Raw genomic sequence first — 18333 nt, forward strand, 5'->3', positions numbered from 1 at the left:
CTGAAATCTACCTATTAATGGACAAATTCAATCTTATTTTATCCTCCATGGTGGTTCCTGTGTTTGGGTTATTAATTAAACAATAAATTAAAGCAAGATATGGTTTGTTTACTGACTCTAGGCATCTATAAATCCATCTCCCATACCACTTTACTGGCTCATGGGTGTGCTGGATGATTAACATACAGTGGGGTAATATTGGAGCAAAGAGGTTAGGGAGCGTTCGGAGAACATTAGCTGAAAGTTAAGGGAATGTTCAAACCTAAAAAGAATGTTTTGTGAAAATGTTTTACAGAATGTTTCAAAATGCTTGATGTTTTGGGTTTACATCAAGTCACCTTTATTTATAACCTATAGTGGTGTATACAATAGACATACACATTAAAAATCAATAGTGTCATTATTCAAATCAGTTCAGTTCAGTGTTGATTGTAGGGATCATGTGCCCGAAGCCTAGTTTTGAATTCGGAATGGCACAAAATGAATAGCCCACAATTCATGAAGCAGTTCACCATTTCATCACAACTATTAGCATTTTCAAAACTACACTACACTGTACAATACAATGCAGACTATACAGTACTGTAAAGAGATACTGAAGTAGATGAAGAATTTACTTTATATTCAATATGAATATGAACAAAGAATTAAATATGAATACAGTATAACGTAAATTACAGTAGGCCGACAGTAAAAAATAAATAAATGTAGTATCCTCAACCTAATTGCATATTGGAATTGGATATATTTGCAACAGTCTCCCGATAAGACTTTATATATCTCCCAGACAGCCGTCTCTCAGTTCTGCAAAATACAGTAAATGTAAAGGATGTTAAATTATGTGGGGGTTTTTGTGTGTGTGTTATGACTATTTCAACACGTTTAGTGTTATGTGTTAAATGTGTGTTAAAAACAAAAAAGAAAAAATCCAACACAGCAAAATCTCCAGTGTTGAAAACCTGGTGTTAAGTACTTTTAGAGTAAAGAGTTAAAGTTGTGGTGTTGAATTGTAAAGGATTAACACTAGCTAGTGTAAACAGCACCCTCTGGCCGGTGTTAATACGGAGAATTACCCTTATTAACACCGTTGAGTATTGTTAGTGACATCCGGGACATTTTCTCGTGTGCGAGTGTGAGTCACAGACGCCATTTTCTTTGCTCGCGATGCAGAGCATATTAGGACGGAAAACAGTAAAATAAAGTGTTTAATCCTACTCACAAAGTGTGTTTTGTAATATCATATCGTTTTATAATTATTTCAAAGTGTTGTGTGTGCCTAAGCGTTTATCAATGTCATTTATTCCTTTCACTCGCGATGCGGAACAGACGAGGACTTTTCTAAAAGGGAAAATCCGAAAGTAAGTGTTTTAATCTCATTTAAAATATGTATTTTATAACATCATATTAATTTATAGCCATACTTATGTGCTGTGCTCTCCTAAACATTTTTTTTAGAGATATATTTTCTTTCTCTCGCGGCGCGAGCAGACGGGGAAGTTGGTTTTAACCATGGTTTTAACAAGGAAAACACTGAAAGTAAGTGTTTTACCTCATTTACTACTGGTATATGTATTTTATAAGATACTAGGCTTGTTTGAGGTGAGCAAAATCTGCGCAGAAACGATCACCACGAGATGCATGCCGGTTAGAAAAGTGTCCGAGTTACGTCCGCCTTGCTCTGATGTCATCCTGACGTGTGCCAAAAAACTCTCGCGACGTCGAGGCGGCTGTGTCGGATTGAGCAGTCGCGCGCAGTTGCTCTCCACTGACTGCGCTGATCAAAAAAAATGCAATTGACCGAAAGCAATATATGTCTTCCTCAGATGTAATGTTAGTTCTGTACTTCAGCGTTGGGTAAAAGAGCATTATAATCTCCTTTGTGGTAGAGAAAACTGCTTATATGTAGGTTACAGGAAACAGCGAAAATGTTGAATTAAACATACACACAATCAGCGTTTCCACATGTTTATACTGGCCCCATAATCAAAACTTCTAGCGCTAGCTCCATTTCTGCAAATCAATTTTTGTAAATGAGTGACTTGAGCCACATATGGCCTTCATCAACAGCCGCTTGCGCCGCCTGCTGGTGAGCGGCTGACATCAGCTGAAGATCATGCATCGGTGCTCTACTGCTATTCCTGTGGTTCCCGGATGTGCAGCGCAGAATTTTCTGCCGAATTTTAACCACTACATTTGTGGCAGCGAATTTGGAAAGTGAAATAAAATGACTGAAATTTGCCTGTCGAATATTATACATCGTATTTTTAAACAGATTGAATATTTTGGAAGTGAATTCTGGAAGGTGAATATGAATTATTGAATTTTTAATTAAGAAAATGTGTGTGAAATATTTTGAATTGAAATATTCACAGCTTAAATAAACAACTATGTTAAATTTCAGGACCTAAAAATGCAAGCCCTGGAAATACAAGGCATTAAAATGCAAGCACTGTTAATTGCAATGCATCTTTTTTTTCGATTTGTGGAATTCAGCATGCTTTATGTTTCAAAAACTATTGTCATTATTCTGCTTCCATACTCTTGCAGCTTTGAATGGAAGACACTCCTGAAGCGACCTGTTGCATATTGAAGTGACAGGAGACAAACGAGAGACTCACACTGACCCTTACCATCACCTGTATGCTGATACGTAAATAAAACGATTAATGTTTAAGATGCTGTCAAATACCACTTTTTTTTCTTTTTTTTTTTATCAAAGTGCAAACTTGATTAACCAACTCTTAAAGGGATCCCTGGGTATTAAGACTTGTATGGCTTAATATAACGTAAATGATGTCTCTTACCGAAATATGTAGCAGAAAACCCATTAAAGATTTCTGTTATTTTAAAAAATCACCTCCTTTTATACATATTTTGAACTATGGGGGGCGCCATTTTTCTGACGACGTAAAATGGTTGCACTCGTTGAGCTACTAGCGCTACCTGTTGCTATTTTTACCACAGCACAACTATAGACAACTCGGAAAATAAAATACTGATATGATGACCACAGCTACTGAAAGAGCTTACAGGTGGCGATGGATATAAGTATAGGTTTAAACCAAATGCTGTACCATCGATTTTTCCCCACAAGGAGTGTAAACGCCCCGGATATCGAGGGAAATCCGCGCTGAAAAACTCCTCTAGCGGCCGCGCGTCGGCATGTTTACATCCTAACAGATGGCATCTGGCCTTTCTTGTTAAAGCCGTTTGTAAGCTCTTTCGGTAGCTGTGGTCTACTAAAAGACTCAAAGGCATCAGGGCTAAAGTGGAGAGAACAAAGAAGCGGGTCTTTAGGAAGTTTTATTCGTCCACAGGCATCCCATTCTTTTCTCCGTTCTTATCGTTAGGAAAGCAGTGAAGTCTTACATTACATCGCTTCTTTTGTTGCCCTTCGACTGAAAATTACAACCAAAAGCCACACAATGTGGTATCGTATTAGTATTTTATTTTCTGAGTTGTGTTGCGGTAAAAAGTGGCAGTAGCTGACCAAGTGCAACCATTTGACGTTATCAACGCAGAATGTACTGTGCACGTAAAATAATGGCACCCCCCATAGTCCAAAAAAAACGATGTCATTTTTTTAAAAATAACATACATTTTCATGGGGTTTTTTACTACATATTTAAATAAGAGACGTCATTGACGTTATATTAAGCTATACATGTCTTAATACCCGGGGATCCCTTTAAGCAACTTTTCACTCAAGAAACAATTCTAATGTTTTAATTACTATATTTTGATTGTTTACTCTTTTTCTTTTTTGAATTTTTACTTTTTATGTAAATGTAGCTGGTCTAATAAATCCTGTATAAACTATATGCCAGTTTGCTGTGTTTTTATTGCATACAAAGTTGGATTAAAAAAATTACACACAAATAGCACATACCTGACACAAACTGTAACTATAACACATAGTGTGTAGAAAATTTTCAACACACTTTCTGTGTTACCAAGAATAACACATTAGTTGAGTTAAAAGTAACACAAAATGTGTTGTTCTTAACTAGACACAGGTGTGTTAAGAAACAACACGGGTTGTGTTGTTTTCAACACATCCTTTTAGAGAGTGTAAGAAGTACTTGGCTACAAATAAATTTAACAGTTATGAGTTTGAGGGAATACAATGTACAGTATGTACAGTAAAACAGAATCATCATTTCTATTCATTTTCCACTGATTTACACGATCTGATGAAGCAGCTCCCTGGGCTGTCCCTGTGTGTGTTTACTCTTCCGTGCTCGCGCTATGACTCTCTGAAACCTGATTCATTGCTCGTCAATCAAATATGCGTCTCATATCCCGCCCCGTCACATCCTGTCGTGCTCTTCCATGTTGATATCTGACAGAGCAAACCCCAAAAGAATATGCCTCTGTAATTGGAGCTATCTCTTCTAGTATCGTGTCTTTATGTAGAGGTATGTCATACTCTAAACATGCTTCTTTACTTCACCCTGCTGATACTTTCTGTGGCAAAATTTGTTTTTCCATCTAGCAAAAAAAAAAAATGTAATAAGGCTATACGTTTGTTTCAAAAAGAAATTGTTAGTGAGCCAAGTGCTATTTTCTATTAGTCTAAGTTTATCAGAAATATTAATTGGAGGAAAGTTTTGGTATTACCTAATAAATATCTCATTACAAATAAAATTAAAGAAATTTAATTTAAGATACTGCATAAATGTTACCCTGCTAAGCATTTTTTTTAACCAGATTTATTGAAGATATAGATGTAAATAGCAATCATTCAGCAATCAGAAACCTCTTTTTTCATTGGTACTTAAGGAATTAGATATCTATATAAGCACCATTAAGTTGAGTACAAACAAAAAAAGCTGTTAAAACTGTGTATCTATTTGGTATATCTATTAAGTTATTTTGATTTAGTAAGGCCTTTCATTATTTTATTTTATTTTAATTTGTTTTTTGATTTTATACATAAATGTATAGTTAATATGTACTTTTTATGTGTACCCTTGGCACTTTTGTTCTGTATTTGTTCAAAAATTAATAAAAGAAAAAAGAAAAAATTTGGCCAGAGCAAACACAGAAACCTCTGTACCCACGAAATATCCAAATAATAAACTGACAATTACGATTGTATATGGTTTGTATGTGATTTTCTTGAGATTTGGGGTGTTTTCATAACAATAAAGAATGTGTACATCTGAAATGCTAATTTGTGCAGCAATATAAAAGGCTATAAATAGCATATTTTAACAACAGTAAATGACCAAATTCCACATGTGATCGCAAAAGGAAGTTATTACAAACACTTGATGGTGGTTTAAAGTCAGTTTTGAGTAAAAGTGTACTAATAATCTCATAAATTGTCTTATGAAGCTTGATGCTAATATTAGCTCCAATGCAGCTGCAGAACAGGTCTTCTTTATGATGTATTTTGTCATAATAATTGACGTAAGGCCATAAGAAAATGTTTTGTTGTATTTTTCTTTAGAAATACTTTTGATAATAGTTGGGTTAATGTATACTGGGATTGAAGCGATGTGGCTTGGTAAACCTTTTAATGGCAGAATAAAGGCTAATGGCTGAATAAAAACAAAAGAATAATGATAAAGGAATACAAGTGCTTGGTTTTGCTTCTCTTATTATAATTATTTTTTAATAAAATGTATAATTATTATAAATATATGCAGGCCCTGGACTTTCTGGCACAGAGCGGCCCACCACACCCGATCCGCAACACACCACACCATAAACCCACCAGCTCATTATGCACATAGCATTTTTAACACCACTTACTAACATTAAAAAATATAACAATACTGAAACTGAAAAAAAAAAAAAAATGCTATCTTTATTTTATTTTTCTTTTGAAATTCTTATATCATTAACATTAATGAATGACTGGCATACTTCTTTACATTATAACTTGTCTTTCCTTCTGTATATGACAAATAGTAAATGATCTATCAGTTCATAGCAGTTCATAGCAGTGAACTGATAGATGCCCGGCAGATCAACAGGTTTGGACAAAGCCGTGTAAATGTAATACAGCGAGTGTTTCTCTGCAGTAAAGAGCAATAAAATTTAAATTAAATAACTATTCACCAATTTAAATGTGATAAATCTGAATGAGAAAGCAGCATCATGTGGGTGAAGCTCATTAAACATTTCAGCTACAGAAATAACCATGTAGACTGAATCTGTTGTGATAATCACAAAATCCCAAATGCAAAAGTAATCCTAATGGGATCAAACAAGATCCTCTACTGGAAAACCCATAGGCTGGATTTCAGTTCAAAAGAATCCTACAATCACCTTTATGTAATTCTATTTTAAAAATTCTTGATTTGAGAACAGAAGTAATTGGATAAGGTTAAAGAAAATCAGCAATATACAAAACAACAAAAATCTTTCATGTTTTTTTATCTTTATTGATAATCTGGCTACACTGATCAGCCACAATATTGTGACAGCTGAAGTGCATAACTGATTATATCATTACAGTGGCACCCATCGTGGGGTGGAATGTATTAGGCAGTAAACGGTCAGTTCTTGAATTTCATATGTTGGAAGCAGGAAAAATGGGCAAGCATCTGTGTGACAAGAGCCAGATAGAAATGGCTACACAAATGGATCGTGTCTCCAAAAGTCTTGTGGGCTGTTCCCAGTCCGCAGAGGTTAGTATCTACCAAAAGTGATGCAATGAATGGCAAGAGGTGAACCAGTGTCAGGGTCATGTACAGGGCTGGACTGGGACAAAAAAACAGCCCTGGACATCATCCAGACTGGCCCACTATGCTTGTGCCCACACAAACACACATGTCTGCTTTGCTATTTTGTGGGGACTCTCCATAGGCATAATGGTTTTATACTGTACCAACTGTATTTTTTTTATTTTTAAATCGCCCTACACCTAAACCTACCCCTCACATCACTGCAAAAAATGATCCACATTCTATTACTGTTTGGGTTGTGTCAGCCAGAACAAGGTTGAGCACATGCACATAACACCAAACATGCACTTGATTTGGTGACACTTTGGACAACTGTGTAGAAAAGCCTTTGTATTGGCCTTGCATATAGAAGCACCATCTGTTTCTTGTATGGGCACTTCTCCCGGAAGAGCGCGCGCACACATCAACTGGAGTGAGAGCAAGAGTGCGCCCATCAACGCGCTTCATTTACGGAAGTCGTCGGCAACACTGCACAGGACTTGCTCGAGAAGAATCAAAAGTTGTATGTTTTTGGTTCTGAGGGAAAGATACCCTTGTTCAGCTTCCCAGAGAACCCAGCGTTACGTGAACAGTGGATGCAGTTTGTTTTTCCGGGGCAGCAACAGAGTTGTTTTCATGTTATGGCTGGTCAGTGTATTATACATCATACGTGATGCACACTAGCACAGCGGTACACAACCTTCTGCATGAAAAACACGCATGAAATTCATAAAAACTCTTGTAAACTGCACTGAATGTAAATGAGATTTCTCCAATGTAGAAACAGACACACTGATATTCCATTTAAAATAGAGTTACCATTTTGAAAGACTTTCTCCAGACAGACAGTCACACTGCTCTCCGATGTTTCACCAGCTCTCTCTCATCCTGCTGGAGAAACAGTAAAATGTCACATTGATGTGGTTTGAATCTGCATGAAGTTTGCTGGTAAATAACAAATACATACCAGCAGGTGTTTCAGCATTCAGTGATTCAGTAGCTTGTCCTGGAAAACCACAATAACATCAAGCCTAGTACTACTCTCAGACATCATAATTATACACATTTAATCTCAATGTGTCAGCTCATAATATTTCACACACAAGTAAAGATCTGAATATTTGAACTCTGAATGACATCTGAAAGTCATTACAATGCTTGTGCTTTAATGACTGAATTAATGCTTTCAGTTTACCTGCCCAGTTTTACGATAATTGATTTGAAGGTTCTGTGGGACACAAAACAATCATATTCTGCTTTTTCATTCTCCTGGATCTCCACACTCTTCCTCATCTGGAAGGTCCCATCATGGTTTGGTCTGATTCCTGTCGATTCAACCTCATATTCGGGCAGAGATGTGCGATATTTCCTAATGGTCATCATCATGTCTTTGGCGTAGAAACCGGTGGCCATACAGGTGAGTTTCAGCTTGGATTCATCACTGGATTTCCTTGCAAACACGTGAACATCTGGAGGAGCTGAAAACACAGGAATTTGTTTATCAATCATCTGCAGATAAACAACAAATATAAATACTGTACATTTACTCACAAGCTTTTCTGAGCTCATTGTCTCCATATTCTCTGAATTTATTGAGCCAGTCCACACACTCTTTCTCCAGGTAGCCTTTGGTGTATTGGTTTATGATTGGGACATTGTCCCATTTTCTCTTGGTTGGTAGAGCTGCATCGACTGAGGCGACCCACTGAGACTCTTTCATATCAAAAGACAGAAAGTCCTCTCCATCATAGCCATACTCACTGATGCCTTTGGAAAACTTCACTTCATCTCCCTGCTGCTCAACTTCACAACCGTGTCTCCACTGAAGAACATGAAGATCTGAAATAGACACAAATCAAAATGTCTGTGAGATGATGATAATATAAATCAACTGATCATCTGTATATGCTGGTTAAACTATGAATGTTCCTCACCTGATTCATTGTGTCTCATGCGTTTCATCAGAATGTCGACGTTCACATTAAACCACTGTTCTTTGCTCTTTCTCGACTGGGTGCCTTTTTCCCAGTAATCCTCCTGCAGTTTCTCCTTCATCCAGGTCTGTTTGGGAATCTTCTTCTGTTCCTCACTATTGTAATAGTCGATCTGTAAGTCGTCTAGCAGACCCATAGCAGTGAACTGATAGATGCCCGGCAGATCGACAGGTTTGGACAAAGCCATGTAAATGTAATACAGCGAGTGTTTCTCTGCAGTAAAGAGCATCAAAATGTGAATTAAACAACTATTCACTGTTTTGTGATGTAATTGAATGAGAAAGCAGGTAAACAGTCATAATATATACACACCTGTAATGCTTTGAGAGACATTTTAGTCTAGCCAACATTCTAAATATGAACACAATGCTTAAAAAAAAAAACAAAAAAAAAAAAACTTAAACTTCAGTTAAAACTTATCTTCCTTATTAGAGTTCAATGGAACTACCCAGCAAGCAATAGCCGTCATTTCACCGTCTCGGTTAACTATAGACCCGATATAGTCCGGCTATGTGTAACCCACTTCCAGCCTAAATAACCTTGAATTTGGTTACTGTCACGTATCGTTGGAGCTTGGGAAACGCAGAGACGAGAAACACATGACTTTATTAACCTTACAGAAAGACAATTCACAACAATCACAAGACCGAACACTGAGACAAGGAAACACATGGCTTAAAGGAACACTCCACTTTTTTTGGAAATAGGCTCATTCTCCAACTCCCCCAGAGTTAATAAGTTGAGTTTTACCGTTTTTGAATCCATTCAGCCGATCTCCGGGTCTGGCGATAGCACTTTTAGCATAGCTTAGCATAGATCATTGAATCCGATTAGACCAGTAGCATTGCGTTCAAAAATGACCAAAGAGTTTCGATATTTGTCCTATTTAAAACTTGACTCTTCTGTAGTTATATCATGTAGTAAGACCAGCGGAAAATGAAAAGTTGCGATTTTCTAGTGCGATTTGGCTAGGAACTATACTCTCATTCCGGTGTAATAATCAAGGAACTTTGCTGCCGTACCATGGCGCAGTGATATTACACAGCGCCTGAAAGTAGTCCCCAGCTATAGCTAAGCTATGCTAAAAGTGCTATCGCCAGACCCAGAGATCGGCTGAATGGATTCAAAACCGGTAAAACTCAACTTATTAACTCTGGGGGAGTTGGAGAATGAGCCTATTTCCAAAAAAAAAAAAGTGGAGTGTTCCTTTAAGAACACTGGGGAAACTATAATTAATAACACAGGGCTGGGGACTAATTAACTAATGAACATGACAGACTAGGACAGGAACAGGAACTCCAAATAAGGCCACGAGAGGAGGGGAAACACAAGACGCTGAGACACAATCTGACAGTTACATGTCGTTTTTTGGCAAAATAACTTGTGAGATGTTTGATATTCAATTATGTAAGCAAAGTCAACAGTGTTTTCAACGTGTTTGGTTTCATTTCTTCGACATGTTCTTTGCGTAGCCTCGGTTTAGCTCGTAGTCAGACCGGCTATTTGTAGCCCACTGATAGTCAAAACTGATTCACTGTAGTTTTTGGTCAGGCAGCGCATGAGATGGTTAATATCCCATCATGTTCGCAGTGTCAATAATATCTGCAAAGATATAAGTGTCATTTCTTGACATGGTATACATGTAGCCACGATATAGCTCTAAATTGGACAGGCTACGTGTAATCATGGCAATCCGTGGTCTAATTTGAACAGTTTGGCTATAGCCCTACACCAGATGAGCATAATAGCCTTAAAATTGTTTACGTGTAATTTTCACCCAAGCAGCTTCTTATCAAATGCAAGTGAACTTTTGTAACATTTAAATTAGCATCATTTTATATTTTATGTAATTTTTAATTTAATTTAATATAGCATTATTTATTATGCCGAAAATAATTTAAATGTTTCAAAAGTTTACTTGCATTTGATAATATGATGTCATGCATCCCACAAGCTGTTAAATGTAACATTCATACACATTATAATATATTATTGATATTCGACTGTCTTTCATTTTATAAATAAAAATGCAATTACAATTCCCAACTGCTAGATGGCAATTGTAGCCCTACTGAGACATGAGGCAGCGCGAGACGGGAAAGTTAGTAGAGGTCACTGTTGCGTGTTGTTTTTACACGAGAGAGCACTAAAGTTTACCTGTCGGAGAGCAGCGGGCAAACGACAAACGATAAAGGATATTCCTACTTGGTCTTGTAAGTATCTGTGTTTTCGTTTTTAAATGTGTTCATTATTTATCTGTATTGTTTGTTATCATGTTTAGGAACCTTGACATTTTATTGAAGGGAGCAGATCTTAGTTGATAGTGATCAGTGACTAGGCCCACGGTTCAGCCTGCATGTGTTCAGAGGATTAATTGCAAAATTTAATAGATAATAGAGTAAAAGTTTTATCATTTGTATGCGATTTTAGCTTTGCCAAAGATGAATCTGTATTAATTTATGCAGTGAACACACTCAGAAGAATTGGACAAACTGAGGAGGAGTTTCAACATCTGGAAAAGCAGCTGGAAATGGAGGAGATCGGGCAGCAATGGTTAAAAAAAATAAAAAAATAAATAAAATCCTCTCCAAAACAACATTTCCTCACTAAAGCTCTCATCTATGACAAAGTCCATAATTTATTTTAATTATTATATTGAATTTGACTGAACAATGGCTTGTTACATACAGAGAGAGCAGGAGCTAATTGAATGGAATATCTTTGCATTGTACAAGTAAAATAAGATTTATTTTGAAACTTCCAAATTGATAGTAAAGCTTCAAAATAGAAATGATTTAAAATGGCAATATAAAATGATCAATTATAAAAAGTTTGCAGCAGTATTAAAATAGTGCAAATAGCTCAGATGTGCAATGCAGCATTAAAACCTAAACAGTATAAACAGAAAACATTGTAATAAAAATGGTAGGGGTTAATTTATTATTCCATGTACATTTGACTTTAATGTGTGTACTGAGCTACTTTTTAGTTACAGCAGCTATCACTGTGTTATGAAGTCAGTTGTGGCAGACAGTTTGGGAGGCAGAGACAGATTGTGGGGCACTAACAGGGAAAATCTTAAACTGCTGGAATAAAGAGTTTTAAAGGGTTGGTGATGGAAAACTTGCAGGTCAATGGTATCAGTTGGTTGGTAAACACTTGTACACTGACGCATATAATACTACCCGTCTGACATTGTCATGTGTTATTCAGGTGTCAAAGTTGTGCAGAATTGAAGGAAGAAACCACAAAGACAGTGCCAGAAGGATGCTGAACAGGTAAAGCCTTAAAAACATGCCACATCAATCAAACATTGTGGTGTCAATACTCAATAAGTTACAACGCAAATCAGAAATTTAATAAAGAATTTGTAACTTTTTTAAGATAACTGGTCATTTTGAAATGTCAAACTTTATCCGCAATTGTTAACCACCACAATCTGTATTATATTTTAGGGTTTTAAAAAATTTCCTCATGTCCAAATTCAACATGAAGGGGGGTGGTCCGCTGCAGAAAGAGGCATTTGAAAAGACTGCAGTGTTCTCGGTCATTATAGGTATGTATATACAACACAACATTTATCAGAGAGCTTCTCTCTTTTTTTAACACACGGAATGGTGATACACAATATACATCTCGTTTTTGTTTTTAGTAGGCATCCAAGCAAAAGAGAATGACTCCCTGTCCCAATTAGTGTAATTAAAGTAAAAAATTATGTCAAAAAAGCTTTTCTTATGCTATTTTTTTCCTTATTTGGCAGATGCTGTGATGACCAACTTCCCGGCAGCAACAGAGTTTGACTCGAGGAATGCAGTTGGGAGCATTTTAAACAAGAAATAAAAAGAAATAATGAATAATTTCCTTTAAGTTCACTGTTGGATGTTTTACTTGTTAAAATAAGAAAACCAACAAAAGGGTTAATCTTTTTTTTTTTTTATGTTGTCATTTATCCATAATGTTTTAATGTTAAGTGATAACATGCTCTTTTTTTCTTTTAAATATCTTATGTTTTTTTCATTTTTAATATTTTTATTATCTGAAGTTGTTAAATTTCAGATTTTTTTATCATAATATTTATATTTAAGTGTATTGTATTTATAATATTCTTGTCATTATTATGTCATTAATTATTTTGTATTTTTATCATTTTGTATTGTCTTAAGTTGTCTAAGTTGTTAAAAATGATATTTTTCTTAATACAAGCTGTATATTTAATTTGTTTGGATGGATTGCCATTTTGTTGTCTATTAGATGTAGCCATTCAATAGCTGTCTATTTGATGTCTAGTCTATTTCTTGGGCTATGGTTAGACGTCTATTCAATTTTCACTGACAGCCCAAATTCAGTCTTGTTTTAGCCTAGACGTCTGGGCTGTGTTTGGACGGCTATTAAACTGAAAATTGCTTGCTGGGTAACGACTATAGTTAGCTAACGATGCTTTTGGGAAACGAACCCTTGGAAGAATTTCTATTTTTCAGTTTATTTTGTCCAAATGCATCTGCTTATCCAGTAGAACCTTAACCTTTGTCAAATTAATTTGATGCATCTAAAAAGTCTTGTTTAGTGGGTAGTTACAGTTTTTAGTTGACAACTCGTTTTACTTTTATATTTCGTATACGATGCATGCAAAGACGTTTTAAATCACGACGCGTAGCCTAGTCGCTACTTTCACTTTCGTTCTCTGATAAACGCAGAAACTTTTAACCATACCTGCTTGAAGTGAAGGCAAAGTCCCATAAAGAAGAAACACACAAAACAGAGCAAAGATCTTCGTCGTGACGCTTGTTCGCATATTGAAAGGCGTGAATTTGACTGATTTTATTTCGCTGAACGCAATACAGCAGAACAGGAGATGCAGAAAATAGCGGATGATGTTTTAACCAATAAGAAAATAATACGATAAAGTCATCATTGAAATCTGATCTGTGTCTGGGCAGAAAGTGGTGAAGCAACACAAAAAAGCGGTTTATTATTACGGTGATAAACAGTTCAGTGTTCGTAAGGACATTAATCAATGCTATATTGACAATGAACAATTCTTCCACAAAGATATAGTTTGTTATATGGTTTTATTTGCTGTTCTCAAAATGTTTACAAATATAGTAAGTAATTCAATCATTCAAATAATTAAAGAGGAGCAGACATTTTATTTAACTTGATTGTATTCTGACAGTGAGAAAAAAATTATAATACTCGGTTTGTCTTACAAAAGTAAAAGTGAAACCATGTATAGGCCTATAAATGAAATGTAAATTAGTGAGATTAGTTATTGTCTGTTTAAGCTGTCATTGAATCCCTGTAAAGAAAAATTAACAATTTATTATTGCTTTTTGCGGACTAAATTGATTATAATGTATTAGAAAATAAATGAATAATTTGCCGATGATGCTTCAAGGTGTCCTTGTCCTTGAGTGCATTGAGAAAGTGCTTCAAAATATCCAGATGAAATGAAATATGAGAGAGAGAGAAAATATAAACACAGTCGCGCCGCTGTCTGATGCTTCGCCAGCATTCTCTCGTCCTGTTGGAGAAACAATGAAACATTAAAACTCAAATCTGAAATTTGCCTGGTAACAAAGCAATAGACGAAACATACCAGCAGATTCTTTCTCAAGCACAGGTTCTTCAGTATAAGCGGCAGTGAATGATTCACTAGTTTTCTCCTGATGTTCTGGAAAACCACATTAACGTTAATCAGTTTGAATTCTGATTCATATCTGAAAAGCATTATGATGCATTTCATAATTGAATTAATGCTTTCAGTTTGCCTACCCCATTTGATGATACTTGGTTCTTTCATGCTCGTGTGGGTCACATAACAATCATATTCTGCTTCTTCATCCTCCTGGATCTCCACACTCTTCCTCATCTGGTAGGATCCATCATGGTTTGGTCTGATTCCTGTGGATTCAATCTCCTCTTCAGGCAGAGATGTGCGAGATTTCCTAATGCCCAGTGTCACGTCTCTGGGGTAGAATCCGGTGGCCATACAGGTGAGTTTCAGCTTGGTTTTGGTAGATTTCCTTTCAAAAACATGAACATCTGGAGGAGCTGAAAACAGGAATCAGTTTATCAATTAGTTCCAATTGCGGCATCAAACATTTACCAATTAATTTACTCACTGCCATTTCTGAGCTTCTCGTCTCCATATTCTCTGAATTTGTTGAGCCAGTCCACACACTCTTTCTCCAGGTAGCCTTTGATGTATTGGTTTAGGATTGGGACATTGTCCCATTTTCTCTTGGTTGGTAGAGCTGCAGCAACTGGGGCGACCCACTGAGACTCTTTATCATCAAACGACAGAAAGTCCTCTCCATCATAGGCGTACTCATTAATGCCTTTGGAAAACTTCACTTCATCTCCCTCCTGCTCAACTTCACAACCAGTTCTCCACTGAAGAACATGAAGATCTGAAATGGAGATGGATCAAAATGTTTGTAACAGTAATGAAAATATAATATGGTGATTTTATACATGCAGATTATTCTGTTTGAATGTTCTTCACCTGATTCGCTGTGTCTCATGCGTTTCATCAGAATATCGACGTTCACATTAAACCACTGTTCTTTGCTCTTTCTTGACTGGGTGCCTTTTTCCCAGTAATCCTCCTGCAGTTTCTCCTTCATCCAGGTCTGTTTGGGAATCTTCTTCTGTTCCTCACTATTGTAATAGTCGATCTGAATGTCATCTAACAGACCCATAGCAGTGAACTGATAGATGCCCGGCAGATCGACAGGTTTGGACAAACCCGTGTAAATGTAATACAGCGAGTGTTTCTCTGCAATGAAGAGCAATAAAATATGAATGTAAAACTATTCACTATAGTTTAAAGGTGAGTAAAGTGAAGGAGAAAGCAGTGACAGTTTTTCTCGATTTCTAACACACTATATCTGATTCAATTTCCCAAACCAGTGCTCTGAACAAAGACATTTTTTTTTCTCTGACCTTTAAAAGACCTGTTTTCTCACACGCTCCAATTTTGTGTAATTTTTGTTCTGTGCATGGAACGACCATGCGGGAAGATGGCCTACAGTCTCATCTACAGGGTTTTTACACTACTTAAACAAGATACATTTTTATTGTAACTATGGACTACGTTGACAAGAGTGATGTAGACGTTTTCACAATGAAGCTTACACTGATGATGTACTGAAGATTCAACGGATTTTACAGTAAATGATCCAATTTTCAGCAGTAATATATATGTTTTAAACACCCCAGGGGGCAATGGGCAATTACTCTGTTCTGAACATCAAATCCTTAGTTTGTCCATCAAATGTATTATACCTAGTTGGTTAAATCAACATATTTGGACTTTATATTTAAAAATTACCCCAAGTTAGCATCAGGTAGCTAGTTAGCTAGTTAGCAACAGCTAACAATTTTTATTTTTATTTTTTTCAAATATGCTATTATAATTTTGTAATCCATAATTATTGATTATATTCTTTTTTTATTATTATTATTTTAAGCTAAAACTGTATGTACTCTGACTTTGCTGTAAATGTTTAAAAGAAATTGATTTGTCAGACTGGGGGCATTTTACCCCACCCATGGGGGTGTTTATAGGTGGGGTAAAACGCCTCCTTGGTACAAATTAAATTTTTGTTAAAAATCTAATAACATGAAAACTCTGGACATTTTTCATACTTGGTTTATAATTTATGTCAGTGTCACTAAAACTATAATAACTTTTCTGAACAAATGTATAATTTGTTTTACAGAAAAAAGAAAAAGAAGAAAAAAACAAAAAACACAGTCCTTAAAGGGGGACGTTTCCCTCACTCTACCCTACAGTATAATGACAGTAGCCTACACTGCAGCAGTAGGCCTGCTTTAGATGAGAGAACTCATGTTCTCCAAACGTTCTCTAACCTCTTTGCTCCGATATCATTACATTACCCCCTGCATGCTAGTAATCATCCAGCACACCCAGTAGTGGTACGAAGATGGATGAATGGACGCCTAATCAGTAAGCAAACCATATCTTGTTTTTATTTATTGTTTAATTAATAACCCAAGCACATGAACCATCATATGGAGGATTAAATAAGATTGAATTTATAGGTAGATTTACTAGATTGCTCTACATTTCTGTAGGGTGACCATACATCCTTTTTTTCCAGGACATGTCCTCTTTTTGGACCTAAAAAAAAATGCCAATCCGGCTTTTGCTTTCTACAGTTGGCATTCGTTGTGTGTGTTTTTGTATTACACATAACATCTGCAACGTTTTAACTGGAAGGCTAGTTTATATGGTTATATATATATATATATATATAGGCTGGAACGTTTTATCTATAGCCTAGATTATATATAGGCCTACTTTATTTTTATTTATTTTTTGGCATACGAAGTTAGCATGCATTTCTTCTCAAACTGAATTACTTTCGTTTAAAGACGTTTTAAATCTCGTTACTTTCAGTTGCGTTATTCTCTGATAAATGCAGAAACTTTAAATCATTTACCTGCTTGAAGCATAGACGGAGTGCCATAAAGAAGAAAAACACAAAGCAGAGCAAAGATCTTCGTTGCCACACTCGTTCCCATGACTGAAAGCCTCTAAATGTGTAAATTTGACTAAATACTGATTTTTAAATCCTTGAATGCAAAAGCTTTCAGCATCAGAAAACTAGTCAGAGAAATAACGGATGATGTTTTAACCAATCAGAAAACAGGACAATGACATCATGTGTATCTGGGAAGAAGTGGAGAGGCTTAACCCACATAAAGTGTTTTAGCCAGTTAGTCAGTGTTCAATGAATAAATTATCTTACATTTACGCATTAAGCAATTATTTCATAAAGTTATAGTAAGTTAGATGTTGACAACAATATGGCGAACAGTTCAATGTTCAATGAATAATTTAAAAAACGTAATTTATGATAATAAAAAAAAACAAACAAAAAAAAACAACAACTGCCAAGTAGGTTTGTTGGTTGGTTGGTTCATTTGATTTGTTCTCAAAATATTTACAGCTGATGTATGTAGTGTGTATTCAGCAATCAAGTGCAAAACTCTTGTGCAAAAAAAAAAAGCAACAAGCAATTTGTAAACACTTGTTTATTCACATTTTTATTCACAATTTAGTTGACTAATGTTCAACATTTTAAAAAAAAAATTAAATGTAGCTAAAATAAATTGATTGAAACCACTAACCTTAAAAAAATTTGTAAATTCAATTATTTTATTTTTTTTCAGTGCATTATCGCTTTTAGTACGGCTATAAATGTCACACAAAATGATATTCAAACTCACATAGACACTTCTAACATTAAAGCACAATCAGCACCTGAGATCACGGTCATAGTTTGCTGTCGTTCTAGCCTTGATGTTGCAGAAACAGAAAGTAGAAACTTTGCAAATAACCATCATGAATGGATACGACAAAAACAACAAAACAGTACAAAGAAATAAGAATAAACACATTACAGACCAATAACAGACATCCGCTGATACCATCAATTCATTTGATACAATTACAATGTTCATTTTGTAATTTTATAAATGAAGTCAGTGTAAAAGAACAAAATTAATCAATGTGTATACAGAAACAGTATTTCACAGATTAAGACATTCAAGAGTATATAAGGCAATATTTTATAGAGTACACAGGATAATTATTAGGATATGCGATCATTTCTCAAGTATGCTCTGATTTA

General features: G+C 35.6%; 2 protein-coding genes across 4 annotated transcripts; both read right to left on the reverse strand.

Moving 5' to 3' along the window:
• Positions 1-674: 674 nt before the first annotated feature.
• Positions 675-13605, reverse strand: LOC131536149 (major histocompatibility complex class I-related gene protein-like). Of its 3 annotated transcripts, none has more exons than XR_009269868.1 (7): positions 13382-13605; positions 8612-8884; positions 8229-8516; positions 7873-8155; positions 7645-7683; positions 7497-7568; positions 675-7380 (listed from the first exon to the last, which is right to left on the reverse strand). XR_009269868.1 is itself a non-coding variant. In XM_058768871.1 (6 exons), exons 1-5 carry the CDS (start codon positions 13461-13463, stop codon positions 7671-7673), a joined length of 939 nt encoding a protein of 312 aa, XP_058624854.1. In that variant the 5' UTR covers positions 13464-13605; the 3' UTR covers positions 675-7568; positions 7645-7670. The 3 variants fall into 3 exon arrangements, 1 of the variants encoding a protein (XP_058624854.1); XR_009269869.1 differs by having other exon boundaries at positions 675-3025; positions 3249-7568; XM_058768871.1 differs by having other exon boundaries at positions 675-7568.
• Positions 13606-13723: 118 nt separating this feature from the next.
• Positions 13724-17364, reverse strand: LOC131536916 (H-2 class I histocompatibility antigen, Q10 alpha chain-like). Its single transcript, XM_058770111.1, has 6 exons — positions 17140-17364; positions 15177-15449; positions 14794-15081; positions 14444-14722; positions 14268-14342; positions 13724-14192 (listed from the first exon to the last, which is right to left on the reverse strand). The coding sequence occupies exons 1-6, from the start codon at positions 17219-17221 to the stop codon at positions 14101-14103; spliced, it is 1089 nt and encodes a 362-aa protein (XP_058626094.1). The 5' UTR covers positions 17222-17364; the 3' UTR covers positions 13724-14100.
• Positions 17365-18333: the final 969 nt, after the last annotated feature.

This window comes from Onychostoma macrolepis, chromosome 03 (assembly GCF_012432095.1).
Source record: "Onychostoma macrolepis isolate SWU-2019 chromosome 03, ASM1243209v1, whole genome shotgun sequence".
NCBI classification, from domain to species: domain Eukaryota; kingdom Metazoa; phylum Chordata; class Actinopteri; order Cypriniformes; family Cyprinidae; genus Onychostoma; species Onychostoma macrolepis.

Coding starts and splice junctions, on each gene's coding strand:
- LOC131536149 (XM_058768871.1), bottom strand. CDS start 13,463: ATGCGAACAAGCGTCACGACGAAGATCTTTGCTCTGTTTTGTGTGTTT. Junction 8,885..13,381: donor TTTGCCTTCACTTCAAGCAG/GTATGGTTAAAA, acceptor TCTTTACTGCAG/AGAAACACTCGCTGTATTAC. Junction 8,517..8,611: donor CATGAGACACAATGAATCAG/GTGAGGAACATT, acceptor TGTCTATTTCAG/ATCTTCATGTTCTTCAGTGG.
- LOC131536916 (XM_058770111.1), bottom strand. CDS start 17,221: ATGGGAACGAGTGTGGCAACGAAGATCTTTGCTCTGCTTTGTGTTTTT. Junction 14,343..14,443: donor ACCAAGTATCATCAAATGGG/GTAGGCAAACTG, acceptor GTGGTTTTCCAG/AACATCAGGAGAAAACTAGT. Junction 14,193..14,267: donor GCTTGAGAAAGAATCTGCTG/GTATGTTTCGTC, acceptor TTTCTCCAACAG/GACGAGAGAATGCTGGCGAA.